The 18182-nt window shown below is 32.1% G+C and overlaps 4 protein-coding genes and 3 pseudogenes across 12 annotated transcripts; 2 read left to right on the top strand and 5 right to left on the bottom strand.

Moving 5' to 3' along the window:
• Positions 1-1185: 1185 nt before the first annotated feature.
• On the top strand, positions 1186-4329 carry GUS3 (glucuronidase 3; the record flags this gene model as incomplete). 4 transcript variants are annotated; one of them, NM_180762.3, is made up of 9 exons in its annotated part: positions 1186-1579; positions 2018-2054; positions 2131-2314; positions 2529-2677; positions 2768-2998; positions 3094-3283; positions 3375-3500; positions 3609-3708; positions 3793-4329. In NM_180762.3, the coding sequence occupies 9 exons, from the start codon at positions 1352-1354 to the stop codon at positions 4156-4158; spliced, it is 1611 nt and encodes a 536-aa protein (NP_851093.1). In that variant the 3' UTR covers positions 4159-4329. The 4 variants fall into 4 exon arrangements, with proteins under 4 accessions (NP_851093.1, NP_198344.2, NP_851092.1 ...); NM_180761.1 differs by lacking the exon at positions 1186-1579 and having other exon boundaries at positions 1613-2054; positions 3793-4241; NM_122885.2 differs by lacking the exon at positions 2018-2054 and having other exon boundaries at positions 1352-1579; positions 2094-2314; positions 3375-4241.
• On the bottom strand, positions 4307-6713 carry AT5G34930 (arogenate dehydrogenase). Of its 3 annotated transcripts, NM_122884.2 has the most exons (3): positions 6668-6696; positions 5542-6551; positions 4503-5448 (listed from the first exon to the last, which is right to left on the bottom strand). In NM_122884.2, exons 1-3 carry the CDS (start codon positions 6677-6679, stop codon positions 4548-4550), a joined length of 1923 nt encoding a protein of 640 aa, NP_198343.1. In that variant the 5' UTR covers positions 6680-6696; the 3' UTR covers positions 4503-4547. The 3 variants fall into 3 exon arrangements, with proteins under 3 accessions (NP_001331735.1, NP_001331736.1, NP_198343.1); NM_001344091.1 differs by lacking the exon at positions 6668-6696 and having other exon boundaries at positions 4307-5448; positions 5542-6583; NM_001344090.1 differs by having other exon boundaries at positions 4311-5448; positions 5542-6713.
• Positions 6714-10409: 3696 nt separating this feature from the next.
• On the top strand, positions 10410-11213 carry AT5G34925 (annotated as a pseudogene; the record flags this gene model as incomplete). The annotated part of the gene is made up of 1 exon: positions 10410-11213.
• A 1031-nt stretch (positions 11214-12244) lies between these two features.
• Positions 12245-12875, bottom strand: AT5G34920 (annotated as a pseudogene; the record flags this gene model as incomplete). Its single annotated transcript has 1 exon — positions 12245-12875.
• An 873-nt stretch (positions 12876-13748) lies between these two features.
• AT5G34910 lies at positions 13749-14012 on the bottom strand (annotated as a pseudogene). The gene has a single exon.
• A 742-nt stretch (positions 14013-14754) lies between these two features.
• Positions 14755-15003, bottom strand: AT5G34908 (inhibitor/lipid-transfer protein/seed storage 2S albumin superfamily protein, putative (DUF784); the record flags this gene model as incomplete). Its single annotated transcript, NM_001085166.1, has 1 exon — positions 14755-15003. The coding sequence occupies one exon, from the start codon at positions 15001-15003 to the stop codon at positions 14755-14757; it is 249 nt and encodes an 82-aa protein (NP_001078635.1).
• A 1573-nt stretch (positions 15004-16576) lies between these two features.
• Positions 16577-17001, bottom strand: AT5G34905 (ECA1 gametogenesis family protein (DUF784)). Its single transcript, NM_148018.2, has one exon. The coding sequence runs from the start codon at positions 16935-16937 to the stop codon at positions 16590-16592; it is 348 nt and encodes a 115-aa protein (NP_680323.1). The 5' UTR covers positions 16938-17001; the 3' UTR covers positions 16577-16589.
• Positions 17002-18182: the final 1181 nt, after the last annotated feature.

The raw sequence follows: 18182 nt of genomic DNA, 5'->3' as shown, positions 1-18182 counted from the left end.
CAAGAATTTTGAAATATATGTTATATTATTGTTATAGTCAGTTGTGTTTTTATCTTTCTGTTATATAAAAAATAGGTGACATTTGTCCATATGCGTTGCTACTGATGTTTACTAACTATATGATATCGAGTTGAATAAGTATTCCAATAACTTTGTTTTTAAGTTTCGAAGCTAAGATATATATCTATAGAGGAATAACTAACCGGAGCATTGACTACCTAATTCTGCTCATGGTTGTGCACCTGCCCCGGCCCACCCCCACAAATTGCTACCTAAGTTCGTTAGTGTATATAACTTACGAAATTAAAAATAAAATAGCTTCATCTATATTATATAATTTGTTATACTTTTTTTATAATTTAGGGGAAAAACCCCCAAAAAAAACCATCGTCTAATTTAAATTTGTCCATTTAATACCAATTTATTGAACTCTCACATAACCACCTGACTACGACAATATATTCGTAACAATTAAAAAAGAAATTGTATATATAGTAAACACCATATGGTTAAGTTTTAACTACAGCTAGTGATTCCGTTACGGTCGTTAATTCAGATATCTAATTTTGCCAAAATTTAAAAAACAAAAGTTTTTAAAAGACATAAAAATTAACTTAGATATTTTCGGACAAATTTCATAATTCAGATATTAAACGGGGAAATTTAAATTAGACCGTGTTTTTTGGGTTTTTTCCTAATCATTTATAAGTGATTTTTTCTGTCTTGTTATTTCTTATATTATTAGTTTATTACATGCATAATAAAATTATTCATGACAATATAAACACTTGGATAGCAAATACTTTCATGAAATACTCAAGTCTCAACAACTGACAATTCTCCTAACAATTATAAGTATCCACGAGAGACTTTTTACCTAGATCACGTTCTTGATAGATAGCTTTATTCTAATTTAGTGATCATTACTGAAATTTGCTACATATTTAAATATTTTAATATATATAGAAATTATAGTATATTATTTTTTAAAGACATTTTTTTATTTTATATTACCAAAATTTGAATTTTCAAAAAAAATCCTTATAAGGAGATATATAATGAGAATTAAGAAAAGTTGACCAAAAAATAAATTAATAACCATATAAATGTATATTATATAAAAGTTTCTTTCAAAGAAAAAAACAAAAACAATAATATATAGAAGTTGTGCAGGTAAAGAGATGTACAACACTTTTTATTAAAGGTCAAGTAACAACTCAAACAAGTGAAAAAAAAAGAAAACAATTTCACTTTTTTTGGAATGTGTGTCTCTCTTCCATTTCCATATATTATATAAACACCAAATGAGATCTCATTTTTCTAATAAATAAGAAGAAAGAAGAGAGAAACAATGGCTTATCGTCAAATTTTGGCCATAGTTTTGTTTCTTTGTGTGTTTCAATTCTTGGACTGCACTGTTAGCTCCGCCGTAGAAGAGAATGGGACTGTGTTTGTGTACGGAAGAGCCGCCGTTGGAACAATAGATGAAGACTTCATTTGCGCCACCTTAGACTGGTGGCCACCGGAGAAATGTGACTACGGCAGTTGTAGTTGGGACCATGCTTCAATTCTCAATCTGGTTTGTTTTTTCTTTTTTTTTTTTTTTTTTTTTGATCAAATTTTGTTTCATTTTCATGTTTTTCCGTCGAAAACAATGCAACTTGCATTTTTGATAGAACCAAAATAAAAAAGGTTGTGTATTTATTTCGGGTTGGTTAGGTAGCAGGAATCCATTGAAAGATTTCTTAGGTACTACTACTCTTCATTAAGCAAATAGAATTTACTAATTGTAGAAAATGTAGAGATAAAAAAAAAAAATCATTTTTACCATTTATGGAATGTGAAAGTCAAAAATCAAGATTCGGCAAGTAAAAGTATTCCTTTGTTTTGTCATCATATGCCATTTTAACAATAGATTACAAACAAAATTTGGTCATGTTAATATGAAGTAATTTATTCGAAGAGTTGATTAGAGAAATATGAAATCTAATGAAAAATTTGGTCGATCATCTTGCAGGATTTGAACAACGTTATTCTTCAAAATGCAATCAAAGGTAATCACATGATTCTTGATTTATATTGGTTAATGTTAGGATTTGACCATTGTTGTTCCAATTTCCAAAAACACAGCATTTGCTCCGTTGAAAATAAGAATAGGAGGAACATTACAAGACATAGTGATATATGAGACACCAGATTCGAAGCAACCATGTCTTCCTTTTACCAAAAACTCTTCAATTCTTTTTGGTTACACACAAGGATGTCTACCTATGCGTCGATGGGACGAGCTCAATGCCTTCTTTCGCAAAACCGGGTACCTTCAAATTCTCTTCTATCTGTCTCTTTCCTTATCTACTTGTGGTTTGAGTCGGAGCTAAAGTCATCTTCAAATTCTCTTCTTACTTTTCTTCTCTCTGTCTCTTTTCTTACTTACTTGTGGTTTGAATCAGAGCTAAAGATATCTTCAAATTATCTTCTTTCTTTTCTTCTCTCTGTCTCTGTCCTTACCTACTTGTCGTTTGAATCAGAACTAAAGTCATCTTCGGGCTGAATGCACTTTCTGGACGTTCCATAAAATCTAACGGTGAAGCCATAGGAGCCTGGAATTACACCAATGCTGAATCGTTCATCCGGTTTACAGCAGAGAACAATTACACCATCGACGGGTGGGAGCTCGGTAAGTCACTTTACAACATAACAAAGAATGCATAAGCCTGATTGAATTCTCTACTCATCTCCAAGCTGGTTTTGCTTCTTTTCTCAATAGGCAATGAGCTGTGTGGAAGTGGTGTTGGTGCACGAGTTGGTGCAAATCAATATGCTATAGACACCATAAATCTGCGAAACATTGTGAACCGGGTTTACAAGAATGTGAGTCCCATGCCGTTGGTGATAGGTCCGGGTGGCTTCTTTGAAGTTGATTGGTTCACAGAATACCTGAACAAAGCAGAAAACTCTCTCAATGCTACTACTCGACATATCTACGATCTCGGTCCAGGTAACCCGAATACTCAACTATCTTTCGTTTCAGATCCTGCAGGTTCATCATTTCCCTTACCTGAATGGAAAGAAAACAATATTTTGATTGATTAGGAGTCGATGAACATCTGATAGAAAAGATTCTAAACCCTTCATATCTGGACCAAGAGGCAAAAAGTTTTCGCAGTCTCAAGAACATAATCAAAAACTCCTCAACAAAGGCTGTGGCATGGGTTGGTGAGTCCGGTGGTGCCTACAACAGTGGGCGGAATCTTGTCTCTAATGCTTTCGTGTATAGTTTCTGGTAAGAGTAGATATCATGACAGCAAAAACTAAGGTTATCATAAGTAATACATTAAAAGCATTTCTAATGAGATTAAACTGTGTGATGGTAGGTACCTGGACCAGCTTGGTATGGCATCGCTTTATGATACAAAAACATACTGTAGACAGTCTCTGATCGGAGGAAACTATGGGCTGCTAAATACTACTAACTTCACACCAAATCCAGACTATTACAGGTAACATCAGATGAATCTATTATGTCACCAGGAGAAATGGTTAAAAAGACAAGCAATAAAAGGAGTATATAACCCTAACTACAAGTCATGCTACTTGTTAACATGCAGTGCTCTGATCTGGCGACAACTTATGGGAAGAAAGGCATTGTTCACAACCTTTTCCGGAACCAAAAAGATACGTTCGTACACCCATTGTGCAAGACAATCGGTAAGTCGAGTTTCCATACAAGTAACTCAAATAGCATTATACTCAGATGAATTCCGATCTAACTTTTAAAGTTTCATCATGCAGAAAGGGATCACAGTTTTACTGATGAACCTTGACAATACTACAACGGTTGTAGCGAAAGTAGAGTTAAATAACAGTTTCAGTCTGAGACATACAAAGCACATGAAGTCTTATAAAAGAGCAAGTTCCCAACTTTTTGGGGGTCCTAATGGAGTAATCCAAAGAGAAGAGTACCATTTGACAGCAAAGGATGGAAACCTACACAGTCAGACTATGCTACTCAACGGAAATGCTCTTCAGGTTAATTCGATGGGTGATTTACCTCCTATAGAGCCGATACATATAAATTCAACAGAGCCAATAACAATAGCTCCATATTCCATTGTGTTTGTGCATATGCGGAATGTTGTTGTACCTGCATGTGCTTAAGGTAGCTGCATATGGAACTTAAGACAGTTCCTTCATTCAGTTATTTGATTAGAGAAAAATAAAGAAGCGTACCTTTCTTTCATAAACCTATAAGCATTGAAAGCTGTGAGTTCAAAGTATTTGAACCAAATAAAATAAGTGAAACAATTTCCAAACTCAAAATCTTGTCTGCACTTTATTTCTGTTTAACATTCAAACTGGTTGGGACTGTGAAGCCCGTATCGAGGACAAAAGACACAACAAACCCACAAAAGGGTCAAATAAAGCTACAAAGAAAGAAAGAAACTTACATCAAAGCCTTTCAAAGACCAAACGATTTCCACCATATTGAGTATTGAGTAGAACAGTATAATTAGTAGTCAAGGAGCATGACTGAGAGAATATTAACTTTAGCTAGTTAATAGCTTAGTTGTCTTTGGGGAAGATGATTTAGCTAGCTCATGAGAATGTTGAGAATGTAGTCGTCCAAAGAGCTGTGTCTTCAATGATTCAAAAGCCACATGAAACCTCTCAAGCTGTTCCATTGCATTAGGATTGTATAAAAATAGTCCATAGTACAGATCAAAGCTGTCACCAGCAGTATTCTCCACCAGTTTTAGCAATGTCTCATAACCTTTGGTATCTATAGGAGTAGATTCCAAGCTCAGCTTCTCCAGAAGCCTTCCCACTGTGTGTGTGATAAACTGTGATCCAGCAGCATGCCAATCATGTTCAGCACACGACATCTCCACCATACGACATCCTTCACGGGCAAAAATATCAAGAAAACTGTTACACCTCGATTTTCTTCTATCATCCATTCCAATCCTAACCTTATCAAACACAAAGGCAAGATTGTTCCATCCATTTTTACCACTCTCTGGCCCAAACATAGGATGCGTGCACAAAATATCAAAATCTTGTGGGAGAGTTTGAAGAAATAAATTCCTCGGGAACTCTTTTACTGAGAGTACATCCACAAAAAGTGTGCTTCTCTTCAGTCTCTGAAACGGTAGTGACTCGAGAACTTTTTCAGTCGAAAGGATTGACGTACAGAGAATAATAACTTCAGGATGCTCTTCAAATAGATCATCAAGATCTGAAAAATACGAAACACCGAGCTTTGCTGCTTCATCAGTGTAGTCACTTCTGGAATAAGCTAACACAGTGTGACCCTGCTTGACCATGGTTTTACCTAGAAACTGTCCAAAATTTCCAAACCCGACGATACCAATCTTGAGCCTCGAACCGTCATTAACACTACCAGACACCTGGGAGTTATATTCATACTTCACAACAACATCTTCTGACCTGCAAGATCACAAATCGATAACTATTTACAATAAGAAACCAAATCCAAAATGCATCAAACCACACAATGTAACTAACTAACTAACTACATACCTCATCATATCCAAAGAAGCATCATTTTCACCACAATTTGGAAAAACATGAACTTTCTTTGCTTCACCTTCAAAAGACTGCTTCCTCACAACACCGTGAAGCCGACTAAAAAGCTCCTTACGCAAAGCCTCGAAAGCCAAATCAATCCTCTCTAACACCTCCAAAGAGTTGTTATTATACACAAACAACCCATAATACAAATCAAAACTATCCCCACAAATATTCTCAGCTAAATCAAGCAACGCCTCGTACCCTTTCGTATTAATCGGCGTCGATATCAACTTCAACATCCCCAAAAGCCTACCAAGAGTATGAGTTATAAACTGTGATTCAGCAGCAAACTTATCATGATCAGTAACACTCATCTCCACCATCTCACATCCTTCTCTAACAAAAATCTCAAGAAAACTCTCACACCTTGAGACTCTCAATCTCTCTTCCCCAATCCTAACTTTATCATACACAAATCTTAATCCTCTCCAGCCATGATTTGAACTCACACTCTGAGGACCAAACATTGGATGTGTACAAAGAATATCGAAATCTTCAGGTAAGTATTGAAGGAGAAGAGTTTTAGCAAACTCTTTAACGGAGAGAACATCAACGAAGAGAGTGTTGCGACGGAGTCTCTGAAACGGCAACGTTTTGAGAATATTCTCTATGGAGAGGATTGAAGTACAGAGAAGGACTACGTCAGGATGACGTTCGCAGAGATCGTGAAGATCGGTGAAGTATGAGACACCGAGACGGCGAGCGGCGGAGGAGTGATCGGATCGGGAGTGAGCGAAGAGAATGTGGCCTTGAGAAATTAGGGTTTCGGCAAGGAATTGGCCGTAGTTTCCGAATCCGATGATGGCGATACGGAGAGGAGGGGTGGCGTTGGAGTTGGAGTTGGGAAGAGGGATGGTGTCGGTGACGGAGAGGTGGCGGTTGGCGGTGGAGAGAGAGAGAGAAGGGAGCATTGAGGAAAGAGAGGTAAATGAGAGGGAGAGAGGAGGTTTGGTGATGAGCTTTGGGAGGAAGAAGAAGGAGGAGGAAGATGAGGATTGATAGAGAAGAAGATGATGAGAATGAGATTGAAAGATCATTTGGAGAAGACGATGATGATGATGATGATGGATTCAACTGTCTCTGCCATTTGAATAGACTTTTGGAGGTTTGTGGAGATCTTCAAGTCTGCACGTTTTAAGAACTTTTGTATTTAATAAAAGAAAGAAATTTTTTTATAATTTTACTAATCATATTACCACTGAACATTTTTCTTTCAAATCAAGATAAAAAAATGAATTAGTAAAATTATCAAATATAAATAGAGGCGTTAATGAGACTAGCTCGAAATGTTACTTAAAATCAGTGTCGAAGAAAACGCTAGGCAGGCGGTAACATAGCGCCTAACGCCTACAATGCTTAATAGGAGTTTAGACGATTTTATACAGTTTAAAAGTTTATAATATAATACATATTGAATATAATATTATAGATAATAAATTATATATAACTATCTATTAGAAAAATTAAAATGTTAAATCATAAACAAAAATTAGTTAAATTCATATCAAAGAATATATATTGAGTTAAGACTTATAAGAAAGTTTTATATAGTTAAAAATAAAAAACAATACAGTAAACCGGAACTTATGCAAATTTAGGCGGTCAAAGCGGTTGTCTACGAGTCACTTAAGAGCGTAGTGCCGCCTAAACCGCTTTTTAGAACACAGCTTAAAATTAATTTATGAGGAAAAAGTAAAAAAAAATTCATGGAGACAACGGGAAGAAAATGAAAACAGAACAAAAACCAAGAGGATAGAAAATTAGAAACTTTAATGAAGAAAAAAAAAAATACATAGGATATCTCGGAAAAAAAGTCTAAAATAAAAGATTTTAGACTATATTATATTATTTTTATAACTTTTTCTAGTTCATATACTCATTTGATGTTTTAAATTGATGAAGACTTCACAATCCCGCCTTAAGAGTGAATGAAATGATGAGAGAGAAAATCGAGATTCGTTGTTTTAAATCCGCGATGTTTTATTAGTTTATTTATGTCATCGGTGATCTCCACTATTTTCATATTTGTTACGGCTTTATACTTTAGTTGGACTTAAAAAATTAATCACTTTATTATTATTGTTAAATATATTACTTTGTTAAATATGATATATCTTTTATATATAAAAACTATATAATCTCTGTAACATTAAAAAAAACTTTAAGAAATTGACCCGTCATCGAACTGGATTGACTCAATGAACCGGTGATCACGAAAGTAGTCCGGTTCATCGTGCGAGTCGGGTTAAAAAACATTGACATATATGTTAATCTATATGTATAACTCAAAAGTAAAAATAAAAACATGAAAAAAGAAGCAGATCACAACAATTAGACAATAAGCTATCATTATACACAATGCGAACAACATTTTGGAAACAACAAACTACGGTTGTATTACAAAACTAGATTTTAACCCGCGGTACACCGCGGAAACAATTTATTTTCTAAAGTTAGTATACATAAAGTTTGCAAATTGTATCTATCTATAAAATATTTTTATTTTATAGTTTACAATTGTTATTAAGTAACGTCCTGTCAAACCCGTCCCACCAATCCGTCCCGTAAAAAAACCATTTATTTTGTAGTAATTAAATGATATTAAATATTTTGGAAGTTTTATTTTAGTAACTAATCGTGTAGTTAATGTGGAGAGATTTAGGGAAGATTGTTAAATGTCAAATATTTAATTTGAAGATTTTTTTCTAATTATCAAAAACAAACATTAAAATCCAGTGGCACCTATTGTAAATAAGTTCCAACTATAGGATTTATTTCACAAAATGGCTGCAAAAATATATATGTAGATACACATTAATTACTATTTCTTCTAGTTTTTTATTTTGGAAAAAAAAATCATAATTACGATAACAATACCTTTTATCTCGTTTTTTATTAGGTTTTAATTTAACTTTTACGTTTATTATATAAAGGGAGGTTAAGTTAGAGATGGGCCAAAAAAAACAAATTAGAAAAATATAAGCTCAATACATTAGACGCTTCTTCTCTCCAATCTACATCACTGGTGCTTCAACTTTCTATTAAACAAAACAAACCAACTTCTATTTGGGCTTTACTTATCTTCTACCCCAATAGCCTCTTAATCCAATTGTGACTAAAGTCATAATTCTTCTTCTTCACAACACTTCCTCTTCTTCTTCATAGAACAACTTCTTCTTCCTCCATTGCTCAACTATCTTTTCTCTTCATCATCTTCTCATCTTTCTCCTCAATTTGCTCTTGTATGGGTTAAGCAATTAATCAATTCCTGGAAAAAAAATTATTTGATTTTGGAATAAAATATAGAATTTTAGAAAAAGCTCATTTGATTTAAAAAGAAATTGTAATTTTATTAATCATATTATTGTTCGATATGGATCGAACCATTACCACTGAGCATTTTTCTTCCAATTCTTGATCAAGATAAAAAAAAGAGTAGAACTATCAAATATCAAGAGAAATGCTGTTGAGAGTAGCTAGAAACTTCACTCAAAATTAATTTGTGTGGAAAAAATAATTGTTTTTTTCATGGGGACAACGTGAAGGAAATAAAAACAGAAAAAAAATCCAGAGAATAAAAAAGTAAAAACTTTAGTGAAGAAATAGAAAAACAACATAGTATATTTCTCCACAAAAAGTATTACAACGTACCAAATAGGCCATTATCCCTCCCCCCCCCCTCCCGGAAACTAAATTTCCCAACTTATATCTCCCCAAATCGATAGTTCGGAACTTATTTCTCCATAAACTTGGTTTAATCGGTTTTTGAACTAAACCCAATAAAAAGACTATTTAAACAGTTACTAAACCATTTATATTAAACGTCTTTAAATTTAGATAGTTTTAATAACGAAAAGCAAAATAAAATCATTTATAAAAAAATGAAAAAGCAATCTAGTGTTATCCAGATCTCTGTTTTTGCAAACACCATTAGTCACAATGTTGCATATGACAATCTTAGGTTTGAATCCCATGTAGGCCATTGAATCAAAGAGTGACACGGCCTCCTGAAACTTTATTTTGTGACAAAAGTCTTTGAATAGGGAGAAATGATCTCTTAAGTCCCTTTTTGACAACACAAAATCTTTTAAATCTTTTTAGAGTCTATGTATCCCTCCTCTCTATAAATGAAATATGCAGTGACAAATTTATCTTTTGTTTATTTGAAAATATGAAAATAGTTTATTGAAAAAAAAAAAAAAAAAAAAGAATTCAAACCCAGAAAAAAAAAGACGCCATGTTCGAACTCGAGCTCCATTGATGACATCTCCTACGTTGAGCTGCATTGTTGTCGTTTCGTTCCCTTCGCCAAGCTGCGTCGACCTTGAAAGTTTAGGTATATTTCTCTAGCTGCATAGAGCTTCAAATTCGCTCTTTTTGGATTGACAAATTTTAGTGATTCAATTGAGATTAAATCCAATTAGATTTGTGTTTTTTGTTTTAGTACCCACATTGAAAGTTTAAGCATAGCTTTAGAATCGATTTGTTCTGCTAATGAGTAACAAATGGATTTCACATATTGATTCGTCTTGAATTGTAGATTTGGACCCGAATCAAAATTATGTTCTTATCGCGAAAGTAGAACTAGTTACAATTGAAGTCATTGGTCTTGGCAGGATAGTAGTAGTATGACTAGTGTTACTAGTATTACTGATATAAGTACTACTTTTAGATCTACTAGTATAACTATAAACTGTAGTAGAATTAGTAAAACTAGTAATACTGACATAGTTGTTTTGTTTTTTGTTTGGTAGGATACAATGAAAGAGAACGTGATCATATATTTCAAATACGAATGTCGCATCTATAGTTTGATGATGAAGACATCAAAGGAGAGGATTACTCTCTCCATATTAGAAGCTAGGATATACATGAAGCTTGGATTAGATGAGAGTAAGGTTAAATTGCAAATGAGTTACAATGCAATGTTGTTGGGACCAGAGGAAGAGATGAATATCTGTAATGACAAGGATGTTCAAGTTTATTGTAGCGTCCGTTGAAAATAACCGTAGAAGTGTTTTGATTGGGGAGGTCATATCTAAGTCTAAATTGCCCGAGCCTTTATCTAGAGAGGACAAAAGTTTTGTTAGTAAGAATTATGCGGAACTGCATTCAGATGAGGATAAAATCAGATAGTGGATGTCGTTGATATTTAGGTGGCTAAAAATGTATCTCGTGATGAACGTGTGGATGAAGGTATGGATATATCTGATAGGGATGATGAATATGTTGAGGTGCAACCTGTTGTAGAACATAGTCAGTTTAAAAAGGAATGGGAAGACAGTATAGGTTTAAGTTTGCGTAAAGAATTTCCAAACTGGGCGGCATTGCACGAAGTGGTGGATAGATGCACATTTGTTAACAGTTTTGGTTATGTTATAAAAAAGTCGTATAAGCAGCAGTATGTCCTAAAATATTCTAAAGAATGGTGTTCTTGGCGTTTGCGAGCTGCAAGAATACGAAATACAGAGATTTACTCAATTTGAAGGTACAAAAATATGCATAGTTACACTCGGTTAAGTAAAAGTAGTACAAGCAGCATGAAGAGGAAATACACCCCATAATTATTATCAGCTTTTCTCCATGATACTTTTCTTAGACAAATAGAAATTCGAGTTCCTCAAGATTTAATACTCCATCGCGTTGAAAGGAAAAAAATAAGCTATTTGTGATTTTAAAGCTAGTCCGGAAGAACTCTATAAGGATGTCAATTGTTATTTGTACATGTTGTGGAAGGTATACTACAATAAAAACTGAATATTGATACGATTATTATCGTCACAATAGAAAAAATTTCGGTCACAATAATTCTTTTGTGACGAAACTGAGACGAATTTCAAATGTCACAATAAAATCGTCACAAATCAATGAAGGTCTCAAAAAGGTCACAAACGAATGTGACGATTAACAATAGTAACAATTCATCACTGATTGTGACAACGTTAATATAATCGCAAAAACGGACACAATTCGTGACAGACGATATTGTCACAACTATGCCACAACTAGTGACAATAAAATCGTAACATACTTGTCACAGATTATTATAATATTTAAGTCATTGTCCCGTTACATTTTACGACCAATATATAATCATAAATCCGTCACAATTAGTGACTCGATTATAGTCACATAAACGTCACAAATTGATTTTATTTTGTGACCTTTTTTCTTACTGAATTCACATCAGTTTGTTACAAACAAGAAATGTAAAAAACACATGGACGTTTGGTCACAAACGTATGAAACCATTTTTTGTTTTTACTAATTGCAATCACTATTTTCTTTATAAAGTGACGTTATCAGATTAAACAACATCCAAATAAACGAAATACAATACTTAAACTAATAGAAACCATAATTTTCAGAAATCATAAAACAACATCCAAATAAACTAAATACAATACTTAGACTAATACAAATAAAACAAACGATAACATCCAAACAAAAAAGTAAAATCCAAATAAAGTCAAACTAAAAACACAACTTAAAGAAAATACAAACTAAACAACACTTAGGCTAAAAGAAACCATACATAAACTAAATTAAGTGGACGGTCTTGGTGGTGGTTTTGGATCTAGACATTTTGACTTGCAAGAGAATCAACAAGTTTTTCAATAGCTTCAAGTCTTTTCTGAATTTGCAAATTCTCTTAAAGGCTCTTTTTAAGATCAGTTTCCATCCCTTGTAGTCGATGCGTTATCGTCTCTACTTCTTCATAAGCTTGTGGTGCACTTGAAGAAACACCAACAGATGGTAGAGTCTCCATTAGTGCTCCAAGTCCAAATATATGACCCTGTTTAGATGATCCAGCAGCCTAGAATGAAAGACCATATATATTAGTAAAAACAAAAAACACTACTAGTTATCTAAAACGATAGTTTAGACTACACACATCACATGAACAAATAAATGTAAAACCAGAGACTAACAAGCCTAAAGTGAATGTAAAACCAGCCTAATGTTTAGAATTATTACCTTGAGTGTTCGTCAAGAGTTTCAGCTGTCAGATTCTCTTCCCAAGAAGATTCAAGTTGACCCAAGCGTTCTTGTATATGCTTTTTATAAGTGTCTGCAACCAACCGTGCTCGTTGATCAACGTACGAGCCATCAAGCTTCTGATGTGTTTTCTTCATCACACCAATAAAAGAGAAGTCTTCATTGTTTGCTTCCTATAAAAGAAACAATAAACAAAAGTGAAATAGCAGAAATTTTTTTACGAGAAATTAACACGAAAGAAAATATATAATTACCAAAACATTTTTAACTTTGAGAAAGGAGCGTTTTTATAACACTATAACGAAATAGTAACGTTTTTATGAGCAAATAAATATGTCACAGTTTTGTATGTATATGGTCACAATTTTCTGACGAAAAAATGGTCGCAATTTTTTCGTAAGAATATTCATTTTTTTTTGTAGTATATATGCATATTACTACAAGAAAACCTGCCATTTGCAACTTCCATATTGGTCCCAAAATGGTCGCAAACTAGGTGTTTACGACTACTTAACGATGATATTAAACGGTCGCTAAAAAACCGTCGCAAAATATTTCAGTCCCAAATTGGTCGCTTATAAGCGACAAATTTTGGACACAAAGAGTTAGTCGTAAATAAGCGACTGATTTGTGACGATATCAAGATGTGGCAGATATGCGACTAAACTGCAACGATGTACACTTAGGTACATACATTACAATGTAGTCGCAAAATAGTTACATTATTGTCACATATTTTGAACAAGTTTGGTCACAAAGTGGTCATAGTTATATAATTGGTTTGGTCACAAATTAGTCACATGTATTGTTTTGGTTTAGTCACCAAATTGGTCTTATGTTTGGAATGATAAACCAGATTAATATCGATTCAAAAGCCAATAATCCCTAATCATGTTAACAATAAGACACTAATTATGTTTACATTCAGAAAATCATAGTCATACAACTCCTAAACAAGTTTCAACAAAAACAACAAAAGCAACAAAAGATCAAGTTTAATGGTTAGAAGAAGTGTTCGAAATAGTAGCTGAAGTGGAGACTAAGGGTGTGGTGCCTGCAACTATGATGGCTGGTGCGGTGGTTGTGGGGGTTGGAAGTGTGGATGGAGTTGTGGTGGTTGGATGTGTTTCTGGTTCAGGTTCAGTAGAATCAGTTGACAAATAAGCAGCCAACTCAGGATCTTTTTCTTTCATGAAGAGGACGAGCTTCTCCAAGCTGGCTATCCGAGATTGAGATTGGTGGTTCTCCTCATTACGTTTTGCATTTTGCTCCTCTAGTTCAAATATCTTGAGATGCAGCTGCTCTTGAAGCTGCGCAACAGTTGATGTAGAAGAGCTCGCATAACTCTCTTTCCTTCTTCTTTTGTTCAGTGTCTCCATAAGCGATCCAAGGCCAAAAGGGTTCCCTTTGCCATCTGTATGAATGATATGGTTCAAATTACCTAGAAATACTCTCTCAAATAAGAGATCAATTGCAGTATTTTAGGATCGAATTCACGGAGTTTTTTTGTTCAAACAGTGAGTTGAATATCGAGATTAAGCTAGCAGGTGATGATTAAAATAGTAAGAAAACAACAGGTTGATTGTGTTGTAAACGATTAGGAAAAGAGGTAGGAACAGGGTATTCTCAGGAAACTATTGGTTAGTAGATCTAATGAAAGCTAGGTTGTTATCGAATCATTCTTAAACTCATACTCTAATTATGGAATAACCGGTGGCGTTCCGCGAAACTCCCTATATCTATAGCTAAGAATAACCGGAGAAACCGAGAAATTATCAACCTAAATATGCATTCTTAACGAGTTCGATTGTTCACCTTAGTAGCTAAGCCGATTCTTATTACACACCTAAAAACCAGGTTCATCAAATAATAGATCCAACTACAGATACCTATAACGGGCATATCTATTATCTGGATTCAAGATCTAGTTAATTACTCTAGATCTAGCATTAAACAGAATTAAAGATGAAGAATTCTACAAATAACCTAGCAAATGGGACAATCTACTAAACCATATGAATCCCTAATGAGAAACTTTATTCCTAACAAGCAGATTACTCAAACATATTGAATGAAGCAAACAACATATTTGAGTATGAAAACATAAACACTGCAAATAGATTAAGGGAAAGAAGGGATCTCTTCACTGTATTAAGATCTGAATCAATCTCTACAAACACTCGATGAGTAGCTTATATCTCTAAGTAATCTCTGCAAACAAGGATCAGACATTGTTCCATTTTCGAAGACAGCAGCAATTATATCTAACGCACACTTAGGAGTGATTTTAACAAGACAATTATTCCACAATAAATTTGCTTCAGCTTTTTCGACTGAGAAAGCTGGAACAAATGCACACACCAAAGCTACAACAATGAATAGCGTAGTAATCTGAGAGTTAAATTTAGCCATATCTACTTATGATTGAAATGTACAAGAAATATTCTTATTTTACTAAATAAATCCTAAGAAAAATGATTTGTATTTGTTATTTGAAAATTGAAGTTATCTAAACTTTATATAGGAAATCAAAATCACAAAGTAATTTTTTTAAAAAACACAAATAAATTTAACGTTATATTTAATGGTAATAAATTTTCGATAAATAAATATACTACAAAACTTCAATTTAAGGGTTTTTATCAACGTTTCAAAATTAAACAAAAAAACTTAAATACAAGTAACAATATCCAATTCAATATAAGAAACCAATGGTTAATTTTCTTTTATTTCGATATCTAACATAGAATATTTAGTGGGTATAAGGTTCAAATTGGCATATTTATGTTCTTAAGCCAAATAAATTTAAATTTCTAACTATTTTTCATTATAAATGTATTTAAGTTTTAATATATAAGAAGCCTAAATCACATTGTATCTAAAACATAGTATTTATTATATATAAAAAAAAAAAATTTGCTCACAATAGTCTTAATCGAAATGGCTAATAAATGTTTGTAAAAGTTTATTCGACATACAATTTATTGAAAGTTTTTCAAAGTTTCTCTAGCCTTATATAAAATTCACAAGAGCAAATAAATAATTTTTGAATATCAAGTATAGTTTTGTTATAAGCTTTATGTTAAAGATACAACTATTATAACTAGACCAATTTTAAAAGCATATCATTTGAAATAGCAAAAGAGCTAAAACTCCTAGTTAATAAATAACCAAAATTGGTGAAAATCCATCTTTTCATAACAAGTGAGTCATAACATATATCGAAAAGTACATGATAATTTAAGAGTGGCATTGGATTGATATGTTAAAAATATATACCAATAAGTAGAATCAAAGCACAATATTTTAAAATTTTATATTAACAAAAGATTCAAGTTAAATGGTAAAGACACCTATATCGATATCTAAATACTTTATCACTAATCGTTAGATATATTTTAACACTAATTAAGATATTTGTGAACTTACAGATCTATTAAAAAATACATACTTGTCCGAAGAAAAATAAAGGATTTAGTAGATATCATATTCAAATTTTTCTCACCCTTCAACTTTTTGGTTTTTGAATTGAAATTAAAATTAAAAATTTCTAAATCTTCTTGAAAACATTTTGGTTATTTGTGTGAGGTACTGATTTAATATCATTGAAATATAGAATAACAATAAAGAATGTATACTAATTTTCCTGAATTATTTAGATTAAGTTCTATAAATGCTTTGAAAAAAAAAATCAACTTTGTTGAATTTTGAAAAATATATTACTCTAATTAGAATGTAGACACAAAAATTAAAGTTCTTTAAACAATACAATTTAGAGCTCCTCTTAATAGTTAAATTTTGAATTATCATTCGACTCTTTATAAGAAATTTTGTTTCGAGTTCAAATAAATAATCATAAATTGAAGTTATACTTTTTAAGAAAGAAATTCGCTTTGGTTAAAATTGTTGTTCAGTTAAAATATAAACGCTAGTGTGAAGAAAACTATAACAGAAAAATATCAATTTATTGGATGAAAATAGTACACACAATATATATTTCAAGCACTTTTGGAGATTGAGACACAATGTTTCCACAAGTCATCACTTTTCTTCAAGTATTCTATTTCGTGAGCAATTAACATGGGTTTATCTGCAATATATTTAATAAGCGTATCGTGACACACTTTTCCTTCTTTAACGAGATCGTTGCAACAAGGATCAGGCATTGTTCCATTTTCGAAGACAGCAACAATTATATCTAACGCACACTTAGGAGTGATTTTAACAAGACAAGTATTCCATAATAAATTTGCTTCAGCTTCTTCGACTGAGAAAGCTGGAACAAATGCACACACCAAAGCTACAACAATGAATAGCGTAGTAATCTGAGAGTTAAATTTAGCCATATCTACTTATGATTGAAATGTACAAAAAATATTCTTATTTTACTAAACAAATCGTAAGAAAAATGATTTGTATTTGTTATTTGCAAAATGAAGTTATCTTAACTTTATATAGGAAATCAAAATCACAAAGTAACATTTTAAAAAAAGACAAATAAATTTAACGTTATATTTAATGGTAATAAATCTTCGATAAATAAATATACTACAAAACTTCAATTTAATGGTTTTTTATCAACGTTTCAAAATTAAACAAAAAAACTTAAAATACAAGTAACAATATCCAATTCAATATAAGAAACCAATGGTTAATTTTCTTTTATTTCGATATCTAACACGGAATATTTAGTGGGTATAAGGTTCAAATTGGCACATTTATGTTCTTAACCAAATAAATTTAAAATTTGAAAATTCTAACTATTTTTAGTATAAATTTATATAATTTTTAAAATATAAGAAGCCTAACTCACATTTTATCTTAAACATATTATTTATTTTCTCATAAAAACAACTTTTGCTCACAATAGTCTTAATCGAAATGGCTAATAAATATTTATAAATTTTCTTCGACATAAAATTTATTGAACGGTTTTCAAAGTTTCTCTAGGCTAATATGAAGTTCACAAGAGAAAATCAATAATTTTTGAATATGAAGTATAGTTTTATTATAAGATTTATGTTAAAGATACAACTATTATAACTAGACCAAATTTAAAAGCATATCATTTAAAATTGCACAAGAGCTAAAACTCCTAGTTAATAAATAACCAATATTGGTGAAAATCAATCTTTTCATAACAAGTGAGTCATAACATATATCGAAAAGTACATGATAATTTAAGAGTAGCATTGGATTGATATGTTAAAAATATATACCAATAAGTAGAATCAAAGCAAAATATTTTAAACTTTTACATTAACAAAGGATTAAAGTTAAATGGTAAAGACACCTATATCGATATTTAAATACTTTATCACTAATCATTAGATATATTTTAACACTAATTAAGATATGTGTGAACTAACAGATCGATTAGAAAATACATACTTTTCGTAAGAAAATTCATAAAAATAAAGGATTTAATAGATATCATATTCAAATTTTTCTCACCCATCAAGTTTTTCTTTTCGCATTGAAATTAAAGATTAAAAATTTGTACTTGATAACATTTTGGTTATTTATGTGAGGTACTGATTTAACGTCATTGAAAGATAGAATAAAGATAAAGAATGTATACTAATTTTTCT

Source organism: Arabidopsis thaliana, chromosome 5 (assembly GCF_000001735.4).
Source record: "Arabidopsis thaliana chromosome 5, partial sequence".
NCBI classification, from domain to species: Eukaryota; Viridiplantae; Streptophyta; class Magnoliopsida; order Brassicales; family Brassicaceae; genus Arabidopsis; species Arabidopsis thaliana.
This window is presented reverse-complemented; position numbering and strand designations above follow the sequence as displayed.